Raw genomic sequence first — 24208 nt, 5'->3', positions numbered from 1 at the left:
GGGCCACGTACAGAGACGCTGGAGACGCTGCTGTGATAAACACCACAGAAAATTAACAAGATTTTAATTGAAATATTTAAGTTGAAAATCAGCCAAGGGCCAGATTAAAGGTCTTGGAGGGCCGGATCTGGCCCCCGGGCCTTATGTTTGACACCTGTGATTTATGTTATTAGGTTCTTTTTTCAGACCTAGAGTTTTGTTTCACACCTGACAGTTTCGACTGCTCTCTTCCTCAGAGTCACGTGGTGTTGCTGTGACGTGTCGCTCAGTTGATTTAAACAGGTTCTGTAGTCCCACTTCCTCAGAACAGTTTCCCAGGTGTGTGAGAGGACACACCTCGTCCCGGTTTATCGTCCCGTGGGCACGTTTCCTTATTTCGATTGTCTCTTTAATCCAGCGACGGTGTTTGTTTTCCTCTGTCCCAATGATGTTTGCTCCGTCCCAGTCCAGAATGTGGTTCTGTCTTTTACAGTGTCAGAAACGGACGATTTGAGTTGTTCCTGTTCTGCTTTGTGTTTTGTTGCTCGTGTTTCGCCTTTGCTGTTTCCTTCTCACATTCTGTCCTATTTTCCTAAGCGCCAAAACCTGTATAAATCAACTCAACGGAAACATCACAGAGAAATCACGTGACCATCCTGAGAAAGATCACGAGTGAGCAGTGTTGGGAAGGTGACTTTTAAAATGTAATCCCCTACAGATTACAGATTACATACACCAAAATGTAGTTTGTAACAGAATCCATTAAATTACTTAAAGCGAGTAATGTAATCTGAATACTTTGGATTACTTGATTTGTCTGCTAAAAGAAAATAAAAAGCCCAGACTTTACTGAACTAAATTAAAATATTATTGATAGAAGACGAGGAGACACGTCCACACAGCAGGATTTAGTCCTGTTGAATCCTGTTTGAGACATAGTTTAGACCTGGTTTTAGTCCTGGTTTTAGACCTAGTTTAGACCTGGTTTAGACCTGGTTTAGACCTAGTTTAGACCTGGTTTGGGTTTAGACCTGGGTTTAGACCTGGTTTAGACCTGGTTTTAGACCTGGTTTAGACCTGGTTTAGACCTGGTTTAGACCTGGTTTTAGATCTGGTGTAGACCTGGTTTAGACCTGGTTTTAGTTTTAGACCTGGTTTAGACCTAGTTTAGACCTTGTTTAGACCTGGTTTAGACCTTGTTTAGACCTGGTTTAGACCTTGTTTAGACCTGGTTTAGACCTGGTTTTAGATCTGGTGTAGACCTGGTTTAGACCTGGTTTAGACCTTGTTTAGACCTGGTTTAGACCTAGTTTAGACCTTGTTTAGACCTGGTTTAGACCTTGTTTAGACCTGGTTTTAGACCTTGTTTAGACCTTGTTTTAGATCTGGTGTAGACCTGGTTTAGACCTGGTTTTAGATCTGGTGTAGACCTGGTTTAGACCTGGTTTAGACCTTGTTTAGACCTGGTTTAGACCTTGTTTAGACCTGGTTTAGACCTTGTTTAGACCTTGTTTAGACCTTGTTTAGACCTGGTTTAGACCTTGTTTAGACCTTGTTTAGACCTGGTTTAGACCTGGTTTAGACCTGGTTTAGACCTGGTTTAGACCTCGTTTAGACCTGGTTTAGACCTTGTTTAGACCTTGTTTAGACCTTGTTTGGACCTGGTTTAGTTTCTGGCAATGAGTGGAATTACAAAAAAAAAAAAAAAAAAAAAGGACATAGCTCAAAATGTGAAAACAGGAAAATACCTCTGTGTAATCAACAGTAACTGTAACTTAATTTCAACTGAAAAGTAACTGTATTACTCATCACTAGTAGCAGTCGAAGTTGTCAGGTATGAAAACAAACTCTAGATCTGAAAAAGGAGCCTAATAGTGAAAAAACCTCGTGAGATTATCCCGGTTTCTCGTAACCAGGAAACTGAAATCAAAATATTGCTTCTACACGGACACTTACAAAATCAGGATCCTCAAAACTCCCGGGATACTGATGCGCACGTAAACACACTCAATAACATCTCCATGGAGACAAGCGCATTCTGAATAAACCTTTCACCAGAAACGTTACACATCGCACCTTTAAACTTCACACAAGTACGAGCACGTTTTATCGAATTTGCGCTGGATTCCAAAACCACGACTTCATTATCGTCGTCTGAAGAATTAAAAGCAAAGGCGTAAAAAATAATAAAACAATTCCTTTTGAATCCGTGTATCATTCGTTCATTCGTTTTTCAATATAAAACCAAAAATAAGAAAACGAAAAAACAACAGTTTTCTTCGTTATTTGTCTCCAAAACCAAAATGAAAAAACGGATAACGGATTCGTTTTTTCAGTTTTCGATTTTGTGTTTAAATGAAGAATGGAAAAAACGGATAACGGCCGTTTCCCGTTTACGTGACTTCAGTGACTGATGCCGGAACTTTTGCACCGCGTACGGACTGAACCAGGACTGATCCAGGTCCGAGACCAGACCGAGACCGAGACCGAGACCAGAGCGGGACCAGAGCGGGACTGAGACCGGGACCAGAGCGGGACTGAGACGGGACCAGAGGGACCAGAGCGGGACTGAGACCGGGACCAGAGACCAGAGACCAGAGCGGGACTGAGACCGGGACCAGAGCGGACTGAGACCGGACCAGACCAGAGCGGGACTGAGACCGGGACCAGACCGGGACCAGAGCGGGACTGAGACCGGGACCAGACCGGGAGACCGGGACCAGACCGGACTCCGAGCTTTCACCCCAACGAAAACGAACCGAACTAAGAGCTTTTGGTTCAGATGGACCAGGTCCGGGACCAGACCGGACCAGAGCGGGACTGAGACCGGGACCAGACCGGGCAGAGTGCTACTGAGACTCAGTCCCGCTCTGATCCCGGTCTCAGTCCCGGTCTGGTCCGGGCTCAGTCCCGCTCTGGTCTGGTCCCGGTCTGGTCCCGGTCTCAGTCCCGCTCTGGTTCCGGTCTGGTCCCGGTCTCAGTCCCGCTCTGGTCCCGGTCTCAGTCTCAGTCCCGCTCTGGTCCCGGTCTGGTCTCGGACCTGGATCAGTCCTGGTTCAGTCCGTATGCGGTGCAAAAGTTCGGCATCTCAGTCACAGACATCACGTAAACGGGAAACGGCCGTTATCCGTTTTTTCCATTCTTCATTTAAACACTAAATCGAAAACTGAAAAAACGAACCGTTATCCGTTTTTTCCATTCTTCATTTAAACACTAAATCGAAAACTGAAAAAAACGAACCGTTATCCGTTTTTCCATTCTTCATTTAAACACTAAAATGAAAAAAACGAACCGTTTTTTTTCATTTTGGTTTTGGAGACAAATAATGAAGAAAACTGTTGTTTTTTCGTTTTCTTATTTTTGGTTTTATATTGAAAAACGAATGAACGAATGACACACGGATTCTTTTGCCCGGCTCTACTTCAGCGTTCTATATACGTCCGTGTTTGTGTTCATTTCAAAGCCACAATCTTCTTTGCAAACTGTACAGCCACAGATCTCTCACGGCGCCTTTAACCTGCCCCCCGGCCCGGCTTACATCTTTATTTATCCTGTTTTTGTTTTTTTCCTGGTGGTGGGATCCGAGGCTGTTTCTATTATTACGGCGCCGCGATGTGTTTCTCATTCAGGAGCGGATAAATCAAATCCTAATTCAGAATCAAGCCTTCGGGCAGAGCGTGTTTTTACCGTGTGCCGGAGAGCGAACGCAGACTCGCCGAGCAGCCTGCGCTAATGGAGGAGCTGTACGGGAACTCGTAATTAGACATAATGGTAGTATTCACGGCGTTTCAAGTTCAAAGTCATTATCTTTTCACACCGCATTTGCAGACTAATAAGTGTATGGCTATTTGTGTGCTGTTGAGCAAGAGTTCAGGACGTACGTTGGAGTTTTAGTAGGACAGTGAACCAAAATAATCGATAATAAAAGTTGCATTTGTGACATTTATTCGGATGCAGACGTTCGAAACTGCAACAGACTTAGACGTGCATGAGGAAAAGTGCTGCGAAAGGGTAAAAAAGCAGTGTAACTTTTTGGTTGGGAGTCCGTCACGTGCCTCAGAGTCCTGTACGGGTCCATTTTTTGGAGACCTACACTCGCCTCTTAATCCGAGAGTAGACCAGAACTAAACCAGAACTAAACAAGGACTAAACCTATGTCGTGTCATTAGCAGAGTATAAATATATTCATGCTGTAAACCGCAGAGTCGATCGCCAGGACTACATCAGGACTGGACCAGGGTTTAACCAGGACTGACCCAGGACTAATCCAGGACTGAATTTACACCGTGTCATTGGCGGATTATAAACATAAACACACTGCGCCCGCAGAGCCGATCTCCAGGACTTAACCAGATCTAAACCAGGTCTAAACCAGGACTAAACCAACTAAACAGGACTGAACCAGGACTGAACCAGGACTGAACCAGGACTTAAACCAGGACTGAAACAGGGACTGAACCAGGACTGAAACCAGGACTGAACCAGGACTAAACCAGGACTAAAACAAGACTATACCAGGACTAAACCAGGAATAAACCAGGAGCGCAGCAGCTGAGCTAATCCGTGTATCATTCGTTCATTCGTTTTTCGGGCCGTTATCCGTTTTTTCCATTCTTCATTTAAACACAAAATTGAAAACTGAAAAAAACGAATCGTTATCTGTTTTTTCATTTTGGTTTTGGAGACAAATAACGAAGAAAACTGTTGTTTTTTCGTTTTCTTATTTTTGGTTTTATATTGAAAAACGAATGAACGAATGATACACGGATTCGAGCTGATTTTTTTTGTAATAAATACACTAAAGTCTCTCTCAGCCTGATCCATCATTCCGGGAAACAAAGGTGAAATATCACTTGCTTCCAGAGCAACGGACGTTCTGGACGTATTACTGGATATGTCCTGGACAAGTATTTTTCTCCCTGTCCATCATTCATTCGGTTCACCATACCCGCCCGAATAATTCCAGAATGTTACAACCCGTTTCAAGCAACTATTCGCAGGTACCTCGCCGGTGCAGGACTCTGACGTGCTTGTTTCTACGGAGATGTCATTGCTCCACCTGGAATGTTCCACCGTATGACATTAAACAGCTCTACTTTACATTTAATTAATTACAGGTGGCATTATAGCTCAAAAATACCTAGAAAAAACAGGCGTTCTGACAGTGCAGGGTCGCCTCTCCACAGATCTGACCTGAGGAGGAGCTAACTACACTGAAAGTACTCTGATTCTTGTTTTCAGTTCTGTTTTTATTTCTGGTTTAGTCCTGGTTCATGTCCTGGTTCAGTTTTGGTTCAGTCCTGGTTTAGTCCTGGTTTAATCCTAGTTTAGTCCTGGTTTAGACCTGATTCAGTCTGGTTCAGTTCTGGTTTAGTCCTGGTTCAGTCCTGGTTCAGTCCTGGTTTAGTCCTGGTTTTAGTCCTGGTTCAGTCCTGGTTTAGTCCTGGTTCAGTCCTGGTTTTAGTCCTGGTTTAGTCCTGGTTCAGTCCTGGTTTTAGTCCTGGTTCAGTCCTGGTTTAGTCCTGGTTTTAGTCCTGGTTAGTCCTGGTTTAGTCCTGTTTAGTCTGGTTAGTCCTGGTTTAGTCCTGGTTTAGTCCTGGTTCAGTCCTCCTGGTTTTAGTCTGGTTTAGTCCTGGTTAGTCCTGGTTCAGTCCTGGTTTTAGTCCTGGTTTAGTCCTGGTTTAGTCCTCCTGGTTCAGTCCTGGTTTAGTCCTGGTTTAGTCCTGGTTCAGTCCTGGTTCAGTTCCTGGTTTAGTCCTGGTTCAGTCCTGGTTCAGTCCTTGGTTCAGTCCTGGTTTAGTCCTGGTTCAGTCCTGGTTTAGTCCTGGTTCAGTCCTCGGTTTAGTCCTGTTTTAGTCCTGGTTCGGTCCTCCTGGTTCAGTCTGCGTTTTTGTCCTGGTTTAGTCCTGGTTCAGCCCTGGTTCAGTCCTGGTTCAGTCCTGGTTCAGTCCTGGTTTCAGTCCTGGTTAGTCCTGGTTTAGTCCTGGTTTGGTCCTCCTGGTTCAGTCCTGGTTCAGTCCTGGTTTAGTCCTGGTTCAGCCCTGGTTCAGCCCTGGTTTAGTCCTGGTTTAGTCCATATTCGGCGCAAAAGTTCGGCATCTTCACAGTTATTTTGGTGAGAGTAACTTAAACATAACACAATTTTAAATACAGTAATATTACAAATCACTTTAAAATGCCAGTAACACGTAAAATAAATAAATACCACATTACAGTTTGGACGTAACTCGCCCAACAGTGAGCGCTGCCGTATCTCGCCGTTACCCTGAGTATTTTTCCGCCTTATCGGAGATGTGAGCCCACTCTTAAGTACAGGGTCATTAGGGGCCATCGGAAAACACTGGCCCCTGTCAATACACTCGATACAATGAGATGTAAAAGGAAGGTCCTAATGACGTCCATCTGGATAAACAGCTGAAAAACCCACGTACCAAACCCACCGGGGACTGTTTTAAAAGACACACCGCCGTCCTTCAGTCTATACCAATTCTCTGTATTGAAAATAGGTCAACCGGTCAGACGCCTGGAGGATGCAGAGTGGATTTCGAACACGAGCTGTAGCTGCGAGCGAGAAATACCGAGATGTACGTCGGGTCGATGAGAGTTCAGATGAGCGGGGCGGTTTTTAAAGATCGCGCAATGTACTTTAAATAAGCAAAATATCAATGGTGCGGTGTGTGCTACAGCGAAATGTATTTTAGTAGTACGTTAGGAGTGGAATTACTGTTGGCAATACTGAATACGGGTAAATAAAAAATAATAAAGGTACACTGCGTAAAATTTCAGTTTGAAGGGCTAGTGCTTGTTTCCATGGAGACGTTCTTGCTTTGTCTTGAATGTTCCACAGTACGATATTTAATGTATCTGCAGTCGTCCCTCGATATATATCGCGGTTCACATTTCGCGGTCTCGCTGATTTTTTTAGAGCAATTTTGCATGTTTTTTTTTGTTGTTGTTGTTTTTTGTTTTTTTTACAGTGTATGGATGCGCATTCTGTTCCTCCCCCTGCGTCCTGATTGGCTGTAGACCACTGTCAGTCAATCTCCCCTGTGCCGTGTCTCCTGTGCAGTACAGAATGTGCTCAGTTTGACAAGTTTACATGAATGTTCGATCTCTATCAGTGTGATCCTGAAGTGCTGTATGTTTGCGAGTTTTCTTTTTCTTGACAAAACCCGCAACGTCGACGAAAAGTTCTGCACCGACGAAGGCTCCCGCGATCGCACCTAAAAGACCGAGGAAGACGCAAACCATCGCACAAACAAAAAGTTGGACTTCTGGACACGTTGAAGGAAGTTAGAAGTTACGCGGCTGTGGCAGAGTCCTGCCCCGGGTCGGGTACAGGCAAATAGTTGCTAAAACAGGCGGGTTTTAACGTTCTGGAATTTTACGGGCGGGTATGTGGGAGGGTCAGGACTAAACCACGACTACGACAAAACTATACCAGAACCAAACCAGGACTAATCTTGGACTTAAGAGAGAGTGAACCCGAGCCTACGGAGCAGAGTGTCAGGCGAGGGCTGTGTTTACCTCCGTGAGGTGCGGAGCTCTGCGACGGCCTTTTCTCCTGCGGTCACTTCCAAGCCCGTCCCGACAGTGAGTCCTGATTCAGTTCTAGTTTAGTCCTGTTTTAGTCCTGGAATCAGTCCTAGGTTAGTCTTGGTTCAGTCTGTGGCATATGCAGCTCCAAAGTTTGATATAATCTCAGGTTAACGGGCAGATACGGTGCTGTGCAGCGCGGGTGCTGGACTCCAAAAAATCAACCCATGCAGGTTGTGCTGTAGGGCTCCATTATGGAATAAATTAATCTTCAGTTTGTTACATAAAGAAGGAGGAAAATAACAAAAGGACGACAGCAGCAACAAGTTTCAAGAAGGATGTAAAAAGAGTGGTAACTGTCCTGTGTGAGAAAAGTGTATGAAGTGTGTGGTGAGGGGTTTCACAGACTTAAAACAGATATAATAATTGTAAATATAAAGTTGATTACTTTGCATATTTCACCTATATTTTTAGAACGTAACACCCACGATAAACGAGGAACAGCTGTATCTCCATGGAGACAAGCAGGTTGGGCTACCAGGTCAAGTTAAAGGTCAGATCTGTGGAGAGGTGACCCAGCTCACAGTGAAAAGCATGAGGTTTAAGGAGAGAGGAAGGCCCAAGAAAAAATTATGAAAGAGTAATAAACACTACACTAGTAATACTTTCAGGATCATTAGAATAAACTTGGACTAATATTTCTTGGGAAACAAAGGGTTAATATGATGGAATGGAAATGGACCAATCACAGTTTTTCTTCCAGTGGTATCTGGGTAAATCAGTGACTCCCCCGGCAGCGCTGAACTAAAGAAACAGCTGCGGGGACTTCGGTGGCTTCGAAGGCCATTTCAAATCAATGTGGGTATGAGTTTGAGATTGACATTTGTCTTAGCCAATCATATTTCACTGAGTTATGGGCGGGATCATATCACGGCATCTCCCGGGCCTTCGTGAATACCCTGTGATCGCAAATATAAGCGAGAAAAACACGACGGACGCCTCGATTTGGACGTCTAGGGCGCGTCTGTAAGAAGGAGAAGAAAGAGAAAGACCCGAGAACCGGAGTTGTAGTAGTTGTTGAACAATAACTAATCATTTTTAAACAAATATATGAATTAAGTAAATGTCTGATTCGCTTCATTTAGTTTTTTTAAAATAAAATAATGTCATGATTTCCAGCAGTTGGTCTTAGTGAAAGTCCAGGGTCTGGGTCCACGTTTCGCCACCGGGTTTAAGGTGTTTTTGAGCAATAAAAACAACGCCATACTGTGGAACATTGCAGGTAAAGGAACAACATCACCACGGAGATTAGCAGAAAAATGACATAGTGCACGTTTATTGAACAAAATAAATAAATACTTGCAGATGTGATATACAACGTGATTATGAACATGTGCTTCTGTTACATGGTCAAGTGGATGAGCAACGTTTTAACTCCAAAGATTTGTAATTTCAAAATGGCTTCCTTAATATAATCGAGGTAGGCTAGAGTGTAAATAACATCTAAGTAGCACCAGGAGAGGTTGAATAATTTATTACACACTGTATAGTTGAGAACAGAGTGCAGTGGAGGTTAAATGCTTTAGAATGGACTCATATTACAAATATATTTACACCCGCGTAAACTCAACTGTGAGCTCCCACGCCAGAGGAAAGTGGCTTTTTTGTCGCTTAAAATGACGTCTTTGTGTTGCCATAGACCCTTCCAGTGTTTGTAACAGATCACCTGCTTTCTAAAAAAACAACAGGGCTGAGTCCGAATGTCCAGAGTGACCAGACGTCCCTGTTTATCCGGGACAGTCCCAGTTTTGAGTTCTGTGTCCCCTGTCCTGGCGGATTTGTCAAAAACCATTAATTTGTCCAAGTTTTGCACAAGAAATGTCCGAAGTGTCCCTATTTTTGACCAGTTTGATCCCTGCCAACAGTAAAGAGAGGCTTACATTGTCATTTGTTCAGATAAAATACAGAAAAGCTGCTAAAAAATGACCAAAACATGAAGAAAATGAGAAGATATTGACTCACATGTTAGTCATGAATGGTCTGAGTGTGACAATTTTCCTTTATTACACACTCGATTCAGGATTTTATTATTACCAATTATCAAAAAAAAAAAACGGAGATGTTCCAGTTTTGTTTATTTTTAAATTCTGGTCACCCTAGTCCCTAACCCCTCACTCACTACATAGGCCGTACTCTTTAGCGCCCTCTACAGCGCACTCATTCACACAGAGATTCAGACATAAAGCGCGCTACATTTGGGTCACGTGACTCTGGCTCTGGATGAAAAAAAGTGCTCTAAACTCGATCAGATCAAACTGACACACGAGTGTTAATGGACTAATAATAATCATACACATTTCTTTCACGCTGGATTTCACGTAAACAGACTGGATTATTTTCTTTTTGTCTGAGATGTGGAAACGATTGCTCTTCGTGTAAGTGGCCGGCGCTTGCACTTTTACACGATAACGGTTTATATTTAAGAGAGTTTTATTCAGAATCAGGGATCAACAGAGCCATAAACTGATAAACCGATGCCCACTACTTTTCAAGGTCCATTGTGGGAAATTTTGAGCGCACTACTTTTTCACCAACTGGACATTCGGACACTCCTGAAAACGGCGTGATCCCTAAATAGGGACTAGTGTGGACATGTGGACACAGCCCAGGACTGTTTCGATGACTGACGACCACTCGATTGCACAACTGTGTTATAGTTTTGTGTAGATTATTAAAATTTGTGATTAGAACACACGCTAACAACCACATAAACATTAAATCGAATGTTACGCTGGACAATAATGCACCAAAAACACAGTGTCACAAATGTTTGACAGTAAAATCTTAGTTCTGTTTCGTCAAGCTCCACAAATCCTACATACATTAGTGACATTTAAAGTCTGGAGCTGAAAGTATTACTCGATGCCAAATCATTTGTCTGCGCTGTCTACAAACGTCAGAATTCCTGTTTTTGTGTCCAGTTAAATTGAACAAGATAGAAAGTTAAAGACAGTTCCCAGACAGTGCACATTTTTAATACAGGTTTTAATACGGATGTAACAGTTCATGGATTCGTGCTGAACCTTTTCGGTACGGACGTTCGGTCTGAGTGAAGTCGCGCAATTTGTGTGTGTTTACATTTTTGCCACTACATGCGCAGCTCCACGAAGGCTCGGCTCTTTAATATTCACGAGGAAACTTGTCCGTGATTGTGGTGGCAGTTAGTTAGAGCAGCCGCCTTAAGTACAACTGCCCCCGCCTTGACTATCCAAGTGAATCCTCGCAAAACTTCGGTCCTCACTTTTCACCTTTTGCCAGCAAGAAATCTCCACCCCCCACAACCCCCTTTACCTGCGTTTTCTGTCCCCAGCGAAAGTGTATTTTCAGCCGCTGGGGATGTTATAACCGCAGCAGATCTGCACTTACCGCAGACGATGTGGAAAAGTTGTTTTTTCAGTCCAAAAATATGAAGACTGAGTAAACCTTGATGCTGGAACTGTTACTGCTGCACTTTACATTTTGAAAGGTTTTGTTCACTGTTTACAAGGAATTTATTTTTTATAATATTTCATACATTTGTTGCTTATTTGAGAATATTTTATTTATCTTATTAGTATTACCAAGCAGCACTTTGCATTTATTTTATTTTCCCGTTTGTATAATGTTAAAACAAACTGTTGGTTTAATAAAAGCACAAATAAACAACAAGCAAATGGTTTTGATTTTTTTTCCCCCATACTGTACTGAAAATAAAAAACAAGGTACAGACTGAACAGTGATTTTTGTGCACCGTTACAGCCCTAGGTTTTGGTATCGATGGTCACCCGGGGTATCAATTTACCTATAGCTCTACAGATGTCTGATATGTGCAAACAAACACATGTGTCAGTCTGTATTCATTTATTTATATTTTGTGGCAGTTTGTATCATTATTTTTTGTGTTTGTTGTATTTGTCACTATATGGCATCTTAAAACTTCACAAAATTAATCAAAATTAATAAAAATATATATATAAAAATAGACAAGCCCAGGCTGTGTGCAGATCTGTTCTAAACATGTGACTCCTGGAAGGGTCTATACTTGGGCAAATATCTGGGTAATCCTGCGTGTTCAGTCCCCAAAAGTACTTCATGAAGACAAATCATGTATAATTCACAACCTTTCTAAGGCTACGTTCAGACTGCAGCCTGAAGTGACCCAAATCCGATGTTTTGGCCCCTATGTGACCTGTATCTGATCTTTTAATGACAGATCAGATTTTTTCAAATGTGACCCAGGACACTTGGATATGTGCTCCTAAAACCGATACATATCCGATCTTTTGACATGCGACTTCAGTGTGAACGACCAAAGCGCATTCATCCACCTACACGTTATCAACAAGCCACAAACGTCACTATTCTGCGCTGAAGTAGGTGGCAAATTTAAGCAAATTTAAGAAAATTTTTAATGAACTCCGTGTCACTGAAACGCAGCAAATCACTATCTCACCACTCTTGACTACGTCTCTGCATCCACAAAACGCCACGGCCAAAAACCTCGTCCTTCTCCTTCTCAATCTCCTCCTTAAAACAAATAAGTTGTTCATGTTCTGGCTCCGGTACGAGAGGAACTTTACAATCTCCAGGTGCTCAATGCTCGCGTCCATGTTTGGACAACTTCCGTAAACACAGAGACGCTCGCTGCGGTTGACGTCGTCGTGTCTCCAGTGTCACATGCGGGACACTTTCGGGCCGTTTAATGTTCACACTGGAGTCACATACAAATCGCATTTAATTGGAAATGTGAACGACCTCGCAAAAACATCAGATGTCACCAAAAAAATCCGAATTGAGCGTTAAGCCCTGCAGTCTGAACGTAGCCCAAGTGAAATCCGTGTAACCATCATCTCGTAAACCCGTCACACAACCAATATAAACTGTATTTTTTAATTAAAAGTTCTGTTATTTATTTATGTACGCATTCATTTATACTTTTATCCTATCAGATATTGATCAATCCAACAATCAAACATAGAACTACAACAGTCAGAACTATGATCCCGATGTATGAGGTAAATAACAAATAACATTTTCTATTTACGCGGAAAAAGTCAAGTATTTTTTTCTTTTTAAATATCACGTACAGTATTTCTTCGCTACACTGACCTTGCAGCTTCGCATATTTCGTATTTACACATGAATAACTCCACAGATCTGCGTTAGAAAATAGACTTTTCTTTGGTCGTACTAAAATATTTTCCGAATTGCGACGTACATTCTAACAGACGCGGCTGAAGTCCGACAGCTCTCCATTGCGCAGGCGTTTGTGACAGGAAATCACCGATGTTTACTGGCTTGGCATTGACATAAGGTTATTAAAATATTCCCCAAAGTGATGAGAATTTTGCGGAGGAGGAGGAGTAAAAATAAAAATATATAAAAAGACAAAACCAGGTGCAAGCGGATGGGGCAGGCTGCAGAGTGGGATGGCTGTAGGAGCAGGAGGAGGAGGTGGGTGCGGTTGTGATCACCATGCGCCAATGCAAAACCGTGGCAGTAAAGGTGGGGCTCTTCTCGCCAAATCAAATCTTTTAAGTCTGTTTTTTAAGTGTTCCCAGGTCAGTTTTTGTACAATAGAAAACGGTTAGTCTCTTGCTTGTCATTTGAGATGGTGGTTAAAGTCTAGCTTGGTTCCATGGTGACAGCAGAATTCCTCACGTTTCTTATCTCGCTGTTGTCGCCATTGGGCCTAAGTGATAAAAACCAAAAGATCTGACTTAATTGAACTGCAAATAGCACAGCATTTGTATTGATTGACTGAAAATTTTGGCGTCTCTTAGCAGCTTCGTTAAGCCATGAAATCGTGGTTCCATGGCGTTCAAAAGTGGTAAGAAATTCTGCTATCATGCAATGCGTCGTGGAAGGGGATGTAACAATATCCAAGTATTTGAAGAAGTAGAAGTATTTATGTTTATATGGGTCCACTTCAGCCAAAAATATCATCTGTATCTCTAAAAATGTCCCAGTGAACCAATGTCGAAGGTATTTTTGTTTCGTATTAGAACTAAAACAGAGCAAAGGATCATGGTCCTTGAGGTTTTCTCTGAATTTAGTTAAGGTTGTGTTCATGCTTTTGAGTTTTTTAAGGTTTCTGAAGTAAAAACGAGGCTGAAAAGAGGCGTAAAGCTGCGTTTTTATGTTGGACATGATCGTAGTGTGTTTTGTTTTGGTTTAATAATGACAATTGTGAGCTGAATGCGCTTTCTAATGATCAAATTCAAGCATATGTAAAGGCGGTGAGGAGAAAATTCAGTTTAAAAGTTAGTTTGGTTGAAGATCATCCAAGTTGCTTCTTCAGTTCTGGTCAGACGCTGGTGGACACTTCCTTATATCTGTCCACCAACAGTTCCCGAGTACAGGAACTGCCAAAATAAGGGTTAAAGGTCCATTTTGAGCTCAAATATTTCTTCATTATAGCAATTAGTTGTCACATTTTGGGAACCTTACCTATTATAATTTTGTCTTGACAAAAAAGACACGTAGAAGTCATTTTTCTCACATTTACATCTACATACACATCTTAAAACTGGGACTAAACTGGGACTAAACCTAGAACTAAACAAGGACTAGATCAAGACAAGACCAGGACCAAACTGAGTCTAGATTAGGACTAAAGCCAGGACCAAACTGAGTCTAGACTAAAGGACAAAAACCAGGACCAAACTGAGTCTAGATTAGGACTAAAGCCAGAACCAAACTGAGTCTAGATTAGGACTAAAGCCAGGACCAACCTGAGTCTAGATTAGGACTAAAGCCAGGACCAAACTGAGTCTAGATTAGGACTAAAACCAGGACCAAACTGAGTCTAGACTAAAGGACTAAAGCCAGGACCAAACTGAGTCTAGACTAAAGGACTAAAGCCAGGACCAAACTGAGTCTAGACTAAAGGACTAAAGCCAGGACCAAACTGAGTCTAGACTAAAGGACTAAAGCCAGGACCAAACTGAGTCTAGACTAAAGGACTAAAGCCAGGACCAAACTGAGTCTAGACTAAAGGACTAAAGCCAGGACCAAACTGAGTCTAGATTAGGACTAAAACCAGGACCAAACTGAGTCTAGACTAAAGGACTAAAGCCAGGACCAAACTGAGTCTAGATTAGGACTAAAACCAGGACCAAACTGAGTCTAGACTAAAGGACTAAAACCAGGACCAAACTGAGTCTAGATTAGGACTAAATCCAGGACCAAACTGAGTCTAGATTAGGACTAAAGCCAGGACCAAACTGAGTCTAGACTAAAGGACTAAAGCCAGGACCAAACTGAGTCTAGACTAAAGGACTAAAGCCAGGACCAAAACTGAGTCTAGACTAAAGGACTAAAACCAGGACCAAACTGAGTCTAGATTAGGACTAAAGCCAGGACCAAACTGAGTCTAGATTAGGACTAAAGCCAGGACCAAACTGAGTCTAGATTAGGACTAAAACCAGGACTAAATACAAGTGTGAACGCAGCCTAAAATACTCAAGTTTGTTAGTTTTAGCTGTTTGGTCTTGACAACATTTGTGAAAATCATCCAACATCTTTAAATCTCTTTTTTATCGTCACATTCTGATTTTTGTTCCAGCTCAACTTAAACTTTGGACCCATGAAAATGTTACAACATGAACACAACCTGTAACGTAAAGCTGCACTGCGCAATTTCTTCTGCTGGAGGATCCTGCTTGTCTTCATGAAGATGTTTTGTTTTTTTTTTGTCGAGAATGTTCCACAGTAGAGATTAAACCTGTTTATCTCAAGGGAGACAACTATAATCTGCATTACAGGTCAGATCTGTGGAGAGGCGAGCCTGCTCACAGACAGAGAAACAACTGGAATGAATAAACGCTGCAGAGATACGTTTAATCTCATACAATCATGGGACATTCCAGGCGAAACAATAACATCTCCATGGATACGAGCAGGTGACGGACCCTCCTCTAGAAAAGTTCCGCAGTGCACCTTTAACTTTACTTAAAGAACACATATTACGCAACATACCTGGAGTTATATTTTGCTTCATTCATGCTTGTTCGTTGCAAATTTGTTTTCTCTAAACTATCAAAAATACTCAAATTTGCCAAGATTGTTGCGTCATAGGTAAAAATCCAGACCATAGAAAAGGATACAGACTATATTTGTGTATTTTATGATTATTTATTATTATGATTAGCTATTTTCATTATTTTAAATTAGAAAATGTGAAATACTTGTCCCAAAAGTGACCAAAAACATGTTTAAAAGCGAATTATGGTGACACGAAAGCATCATATGTGTTCTTTACGTCCACAATAAGACTTTAGAGACATTTTGCGTGATATATTTTTAGGATATTGTCAGATATTGTTCCATCCCCTGTTGTGGTTTCATGTTGCTGAGCAGAGGCAGGTCTTCTTACCTTCTCTAGTTGTGCGTTCTGTTTGGATTTGTACAGAAACTCCCCGACCGCCACGAACACGGACAGCACCAGACCGGCCGCCAGCACGATGAAGATGCCGCCGATGTTCTGCACGCCCAAAGCGCTGGCCTCTTTGCTCTCCTCCTCTGGACAACCGTTCCCTCTCCACCACTTCTCCTTCATCATGTGCAGCTTCCCCTCCTCCTGCAGCTGCAAGATGGCGATGGTCATCTTGTCCCGGTACGGAGAACCTGAGGGGACAAGATACACGTGAGTAGAGAATATGTGGTTTGGTAGTTCTTGACCAAATTAATCCTGTCATACTTATTTGACCTTCAGTACTGCCGAGGCAAACGCTCAGTATCATGTAAGATTAGATGCAAAGTAGATAAATGTACGAAGGATTTGACCCGTCCTTCAACGCAGTGAGCTCAGTGCAGCCTCTAGACCGGGGGTGTCAAACATACGGCCCGGGGACCAGATCCGGCCCTCCAAGACCTTTAATCTGGCCCTCGGCTGATTTTCTACTCAAATATTTTAATGATATTTTCTGTTAAAATATTGGTAATTTTCTGCGGTGTTTATCACAGCAGCGTCTCCAGCGTCTCTGTACGTGGCCCCTCCCACCAGAGCAGCACAAATGAAGACTTGTCTCTTTCCAAACGCTCTTAAAGGACGATCGTTTTGACTGTTGACCGTGACACCCTCATCAGAAAAATGTCCAACATGAGAAAAGTGGAGCCGAGTGCAGGATTTTACAACAAAAATTGACTCATTCCTATTTACATACAAGTTCATGCTAAAAAAATGTTGTTTAAATTGCATTTTTCTTAGTTTCAGGTTGTTCATAATATTATAATATTTTGTAAAAGAAAAAGTTCATCAGTTAAAAAAGATTTCTGTAATAGATTTGTGTTTCTCTGCACTAATATTTGAACTTATTGTTATTTTTCGGGTTTGTATGTCATGAGTTTTCTGATCAAAGTAGGTTGGATAAAGCCCCCGGACCAAAATGAGTTTGACACCCCTGGTATAGTGGCTTTTCCGGCTCTTTCTGACTCTGGCTCCCATTGACTTACATTAGAATATTGTCGTCTCTCTGTCTCTGTATCTGCTGCTGTGAGCCTTGTCATTTTGGTCTTAAACTGTTTGTATTAATCCGCTCTACATGATCCTGTTTTCTTTTTTTTTTTGTCAGTCAAAAAAATCCTATTCGAAATATAGAACCTCGCTCCAGATTCGCTCCATAACAGTGAGCAGTGAGCATCGTGAGCATCGTGAGCATCGTGAGCATCGTGAGCATCGTGAGCTTCATTTGAGTGGCGCTGAACTCTGTGGGTGACGTCACACTCGCTTAGTTCGCTTCTTTATAAAGTTTATGGTCAGAGCTGCTGTAGCTGAAGAACTGGACCTATTGTTTGTGTTGAATGTAGATGAAGAAAGCAGAGAGCCGTCCAGACACAGAGAGAAACAAACTCACAAACAGACCCCATCTGGTCGAGTGTAAAGAAATAAGACTGGACTCTGTCCTCTTGAGAAAAGCACCTGGAGGTGAAAAATATACTAATATACAGCCAGGACAAACAAGAGGTCACATCATCTAGGAATTTAACCCAAGACTCTCAACAGTCAGAGTACTGTGCAGTACAAATACTAGTAGTCGGTGTTGTACATATGTACATATGAAGTAGTACATTTGAGGATTCTTCATCACAGCTCTCACCATCAGTAACAACTGAGACTGATCCATCCATGTCAGGTGTTGTGTATTTTATTTTAAACCTTTCTTAAAAGAATAACATTGTTTAGGGTCAAACTATTATGATTTTTCATACAGTATAACAAGTTGTAGTAATAATAGTCATTTGTGGCCATACTTGTCAAAGCCTGATCCCGTCAGATCTCAGCAGGGCTGGACTTGGTCAGGACTTGAATGGGAGACACTGGGAAAATCAGGTGCCTCAGGAGGGCACCAGTTGCAAAAACTGTCGTTGTGTCCTTAGGCAAGTCACTTCACCCATATTGTCTAGTATGAAAGTGGTGTGTGTGTGTGAGTGTTGGTGGTCAGAGATGCAGATTGTCAGCCTCGCTTCTGTCAGTCTGCCCCAGGGCAGCTGTGGCTACAATAGTATCTCACCACTACGAGGTGTGGAGTGAATGAATAATGCTCTGTCTTTGTGACGTATGTCTGTGAAAAACACTATATAAATATAAATAAAAACTTAAGTAAAACCTATGTTTGATCAAATGTCTCCATCATATTTACATCAGTATTAAAAAGACAAACCCTGAAGTGCACCGGCCTGGTTCATTCGTGAGGCATCGTCTCTTTCTGTCCTTTTCTCGTCCTCTGATCAAAAACACTTATTCACTGCCCTCAGGTTGACCTCCACTGAGAAAACTCCTCTGAGTGTTTTGTTTCTGCCACATTCAGTGTCATTACAGCGTGAGCTTTAGCGTGAGGCGTTCTGTCACACCTTCACCTCTGCACCCGTCACTGCACAACATCACAAGAGAAACACAAAGCGCTCATTAGCACTAGCATCGTTAGCACATCATTAGCACGAGTGAAAATGAGCGGCTCAGTCTGTGTCTGTGCAGCTCACGCTACATGTGGATTTTTATTCTTTATTCTGTCTTTATTTTAAAGATTTTTTAAAGGTGCAGACTGTAACTTTTCTAGTAGAAGATCATCTGTTTCTCTCAAATTACCACAACTGTTGCACAATATGACTTTAAACTTTTTTTTTTGAATCCTTTACTTATTCAGTTACAGATGTTTGTAAAGCTCAAAACCCTGATCTGTAACGTGGCTTAATGGTTTGACTTGTTTGTCTCCATTTATTGTCTCAAGTGGAGGAGTTCAAGTATCTCGGGGTCTTGTTCTCGAGTGAGGGGAGGATGGAGCGTGAGATTGACAGGTGGACAGGTGCAGCGTCTGCAGTGATGCGGTCGCTGTATCGGACCGTTGTGGTGAAGAGGAAGCCGAGCCGAAAGACAAAGTTCTCAATTTTCCTGGTCAGTCTATGTTCCTCCCCTCACCTCTGCTCATGAGCTCTGGGTAATGACAATGACGAGATCGCAGATACAAGCGGTCGAAATGAGTTTCCTCCGCAGGGTGGCTGGGCGCTCCCTTAGAGACAGGGTGAGGAGCTCAGTCACACGGGAGGAAGCTCGGAGTAGAGCCGCTGCTCCTCCACGTCGAGAGGAGCAGTTGAGGCTCGGGCATCTGTTCCAGAAGCCTCCTGGGCGCCTCCCTCGGGAGGTGTTCCGGGCATGTCCCACCGGGAGGAGGCCCCGGGGAAGACCCAGGACACGCTGGAGGGACTATGTCTCTGGTCTGGCCTGGGAACACCTCAGGGTCCCCCCGGAGGAGCTGGAGGAAGTGTCTGGGGTGAAGGAAGTCTGGGAGTCCCTGCTTAGACTGATGCCCCCGCAACTTGGCCCCGGATAAGTGGAAGAAAATGGATGGATGGTCTCCATTTAATACCATACTGCCGAACATTATAGCGAAAAAAATAATAATAAAATAGCTAAATAATTTCTTTTCTTGCTGGAAATATAAATGTCCTTTGTTTATCTGCTGGTATATTTTAGTGTTTATTTTATTTATTATTAATGTCTGTGTACATTTCATGTTCCGTGTGTGGTGTGTGTACGTTTTAGGTTTAGTGTGTTTTAGTGTGTGTGTGTTTGTGTGTGTGTGTGTGTTTTAGTATTTAGTTTGCACATTTGGAGTTTGGGGAAATGCAATTTTGAGAAAAATAATGTTTATGCCGCGACTCAACAATTAAACGTGAATGTTTAAATAACAGGGGCACGTCGGAACAGCAGCGTGTGAAGAACTCTACAGTCACACTCTCGCAGTCCACGTCTTTACACAGTCTATGTTTACAACCTGCAGTAACCGTTGTGTTCAGAAAATAAACAACAAGAAGTACTTTAACGTTTTTCCTTTCACAAAAACACTACTAAAAAAACAAAAAGACAGGAGGAAGCAGATAAAGTGACTAATACTATTTCTGAATTTTGAAGCGTTTTTACTTGGTTTGTAACGATATCCAAGTCTCACGATACGATATCCAAGTCTCACGATACGATATCCAAGTCTCACGATACGATATCGTCGCGGCAAGTATTTTTTGCGATATCGTGGGAAAGCTCACGATTAGAAACGTAACAATATCCAAATCTCTCCGTATGATATTTTCACGATATACATCTCACCAAACGATATTTACTGCGATATTTTGTGAAGGCAAATATGCAACTTTTTCCTCTTAAAATTTGACAAGATTTAACCCAAAGAGCGAAGACTTAAAAGTGTTGTCTGTCTTGTCGTCTGCACTGAAATGGAGCAAAGGATCATGGTCTATGTAGTTCCCTCTGTGTTCTTTTTTTTTAATCTATTGCTGCACCATAACTCTTCATTTAAGTAAAGAGACTTGTAATTCGATATATTGCGATGGTCCACGATATTATTGCGAGAACTTTGACGATACGATCTCACGATAAGTCGGTTACTGTTACATCCCTATTTCTTACTGATAAAACAGACGCCAAATCTGAAAAGAAGTTACGACACTAAATGTATTTATTTATTTAATAGGGGCAGTGCATATTAATGAACATCCACAACACTGCAGTGTAAATATGACAGATTATAGCAAGAACTATGGAGTAAGAAAGCTGTCAAAAATATTCGTGCGCATAAAATAGAAATTAGCTGCATTTCTCGCATGAAATGCCACCAAAAGTTCCTCGGGACGCTGAAATGTCCCATTTTACACCAAACACGACCAAACTGTCCTGGTTACGACGTCACAGCTAATGAAATGTTACACATTACAGTTTAATGCAGCTTCCAGCATCAATTAATGTTCTTGTTTACAGGCAACACCTTGGTATGTTTACAGTATTTACCGGTAAGTTTAACGTCACCATGACGTGGATGGATTTGCTCATTATAACCCATTATAACTCATGTATAACCCATTATAACTCATGTAACCCATTAACATATATAACCTATAACATATAAACTCATGTATAACCCATTATAACTCATGTATAACCCATTATAACTCATGTATAACCCATTATAACTCATGTAAAACCCATTGTCTGAAATGCAGCTGAGATGAAGACTGACTGATGTTCGCTGTGGCTGTAGCCGTGAATGTTTTAATCTAAACATACAGAGAACCTGATATTTGTTAATTAGCCCTGGGATAACGTTACGTCAGATGTTCACCAACTGGCTCCACTATGTTTTCTAACATATAGGTGCAATTTCCCGTTCAAAGGAGGTGTTTCTACACAATATTATACAGCAGCGTTCGGTTCCCGAATTCAAGACATTTTTACAATAGATTTTAATGAACCCACTTGTTGTTCTGTTGTAGCTTCTTGTGCTTTTACTCTGTTTTTACTCTGTTTTTACTCTGCTACAAACTTGAGCTGCACAGTCTTGATCTTGATCGATGTTTCTTCTGCTCGATGGATAATGTCTGTGAAGTGATGACGTATTTTTGACAGTAAAGTTCCATCTGTGAATTCGTATTCGTACTGATGAAAGCGTAATCGTAAATTTTCATTTCGTGATTATAATTCATGACGTCGTAACTTTTCAGTTCGTATTCTGATGGATAAAATACACACAATATATTTTATGTACGACTGGACTCATTTGGGAGTTTACAAATATTTATTTTATGTGCAACTACAGTCAAATATGCACGGATTTCTATTTTATGCGCACGAATATTTTTGACAGCTTTCTTACTCCATAAAGAACGCTCATGTCCATCTGTCGTCCCCTAAAAGTGTCCACAAGTCTGTTTTTCTTTAGCCACTCTTTTCAGTAGGACTTGAAGGTGGCAAGTGTTGGAGTTTCTCTTATTGATAAAGACAGACTGTTCCAAAGTTTTGTGCCTCTGACTGAGACACACTTTGTCTGAATGTGGAGCGTCTGTGTGGGACTCACAGTTCCTCCGGGCTGTGGCCCTAGTTCCCATCTCACTCACGATCTTTACTTTAATAAAATCCTGTAACGGAGGCGGGGCAAGACCACGCAAAACTTTATAGATAAAACATCCATATTTAAAACCAATAAAATTATAAAAATTAAGCAGATTATACTTGTCTAAAATAGTGCAGTGGTGAAATGAGAATGGTTTCTTGTCCAATATTTTTATGGATTTTTTAAAAAGTCGATGGGTTTGAGTTTCGTGCCAAGAGTGTAAAAAAATTCGTGCTGCATATAGAGTCATAAAAGATCTTACTTGTCTAAAATTCACTAAATTAAGATTAACAGTTTTTGTGAGGCGCTTAATGTGTTTGTTAAATGTCAGTGTCGGGTCCAACGTCAGTCCCGGGTCTTTAAACTCTTTGACGAGGCTGAGTTCCACCCCGTCCAGAAAGACCCTGGACGCTGTAGCTCAGGCGTTGTTTTTTTTGCTGAACATCATGCAGACAGTTTTCTTTATGTCGAGTTCTTGACCCACTTTTGGACATGAGTCATGGCTGATGTTAACTTTTCTGAAGCTTCTTGTACAGTTTTGGCATGTGTAATCTTAAAAATCCTACAGAACGTAACAAAGTCTACGTTCAGACTGCAGGGCTTAACGCTCAATTCCGATGTTTTTGCGAGGTCGTTCACATTTCCAATTAAATGTGACTTGAATGTGACTCCAGTGTGAACATTAAACGGCCCAAAAATGTCCCGCATGTGCATAGTTCTGACTGTTGTAGTTCTATGTTTGATTGTTGGATTGATCGATATCTGATAGGATAAAAGTATAAATGAATGCGTACATAAATAAATAACAGAACTTTTAATAAAAAAATACAGTTTATATTGGTTGTGTGACGGGTTTACGAGATGATGGTTACACGGATTTCACTTGGGCTACGTTCAGACTGCAGGGCTTAACGCTCAATTCCGATTTTTTTGGTGAAATCTGATGTTTTTGCGAGGTCGTTCACATTTCCAATTAAATGTGACTTGTATGTGACTCCAGTGTGAACATTAAACGGCCCAAAAGTGTCCCACATGTGACACTGGAGACACGACGACGTCAACCGCAGCGAGCGTCTCTGTGTTTACGGAAGTTGTCCAAACATGGACGCAGCATCGAGCACCTGGAGATTTTAAAGTTCCTCTCGTACCGGAGCCACAACATGAACAACTTACTTATTTTAAGGAGGAGATTGAGAAGGAGAAGGACGAGGTTTTTGGTCGTGGTGTTTTGTGGGGCAGCGGCAGCGACGTCCGTTGAAAGGAACGTGTGGATGTGGAGACGGAGCCAAGAGTGGTGAGTGGAGATGTGCTTCACTTCAGTGACACAGAGTTCATTAACAATTTTCGCCTACTTCAGTGCAGAATAGTGACGTTTGTGGCTTGTTGATAACGTGTAGGTGGAATGCACTTTGATCGTTCACACTGAAGTCGCATGTCAAAAGATCAGATATGTATCAGTTTCAGGAGCACATATCCAAGTGTCCTGGGTCACATTTGAAAAAAATCAGATCTGTGTCGTTCAGACTGACATTAAAAGATCAGATACAGGAACATAGGGGCCAAAAAATCGGATTTGGGTCACTTCAGGCTGCAGTCTGAACCCAGCCAAAGTTTATCCTCGAATACGTGCGAGATCTTTCACGGCGCTCTGTTCTGGAGTTGTCGTTTTAATGGACCTACTAAGTACAGTTTAATCTAAGAAAATGTTGTTTATGTAAAACCGGACGGCATTTCATTTCGCCAATAATTGTGCTCCATCCATCGTCTACTGTGGCACGGCTAACTTAATCTCACAGACAAACAGCATTAGCACACATGGGTACACAACAATTAGCAGCTAATTAACAGAGTAATTATACATAACACAATATGATAATAGGAGTAATTATGTCTATTTAATATTCTATCTGCATAAGGTTTAATAGTGGTGAAGGTGGTATAAATAGGCCGGGCTTTACTTTCAAATACTTTAATTAGAGAAGTAGGACAGAGTATTAAGTGTGTTTTGCGTGGAGGTTTATTCCGAGCGCCGCGAGAGAAGAAAAAGGCGTTTAATCAAACCTTTATCACGGCGTGCGCACAGAGTGATCACGCTGAGGAAATATGATTAAAGTTCAAATGGAAGATCTGCTTTTCACACAATATAGTCTCCGAGATAATTCACAGTAATAAAGTTAAGGCTCGGAAACTATTATAGAAAAGTGAGCGAGGGATTAGTGTCACGACGGCTGACGGCGTTTCTTTATTTCAGCAGA

General features: G+C 41.8%; 1 protein-coding gene across 1 annotated transcript in view; it reads right to left on the bottom strand.

The window, feature by feature from the left end:
- Positions 1-24208, bottom strand: part of grik2 (glutamate receptor, ionotropic, kainate 2) — a 537576-nt gene that overhangs the window by 61297 nt on the left and 452071 nt on the right. Inside the window, exon 15 of the mRNA XM_055163917.1 lies at positions 15932-16182. Coding sequence (XP_055019892.1) covers positions 15932-16182 — 251 coding nt within the window. The remainder of the gene's footprint in view (positions 1-15931; positions 16183-24208) is intronic.

This window comes from Boleophthalmus pectinirostris, unplaced genomic scaffold, assembly GCF_026225935.1.
Source record: "Boleophthalmus pectinirostris isolate CB_2022bp ecotype Guang Dong unplaced genomic scaffold, ASM2622593v1 HiC_scaffold_6, whole genome shotgun sequence".
NCBI lineage: Eukaryota > Metazoa > Chordata > Actinopteri > Gobiiformes > Gobiidae > Boleophthalmus > Boleophthalmus pectinirostris.
This window is presented reverse-complemented; position numbering and strand designations above follow the sequence as displayed.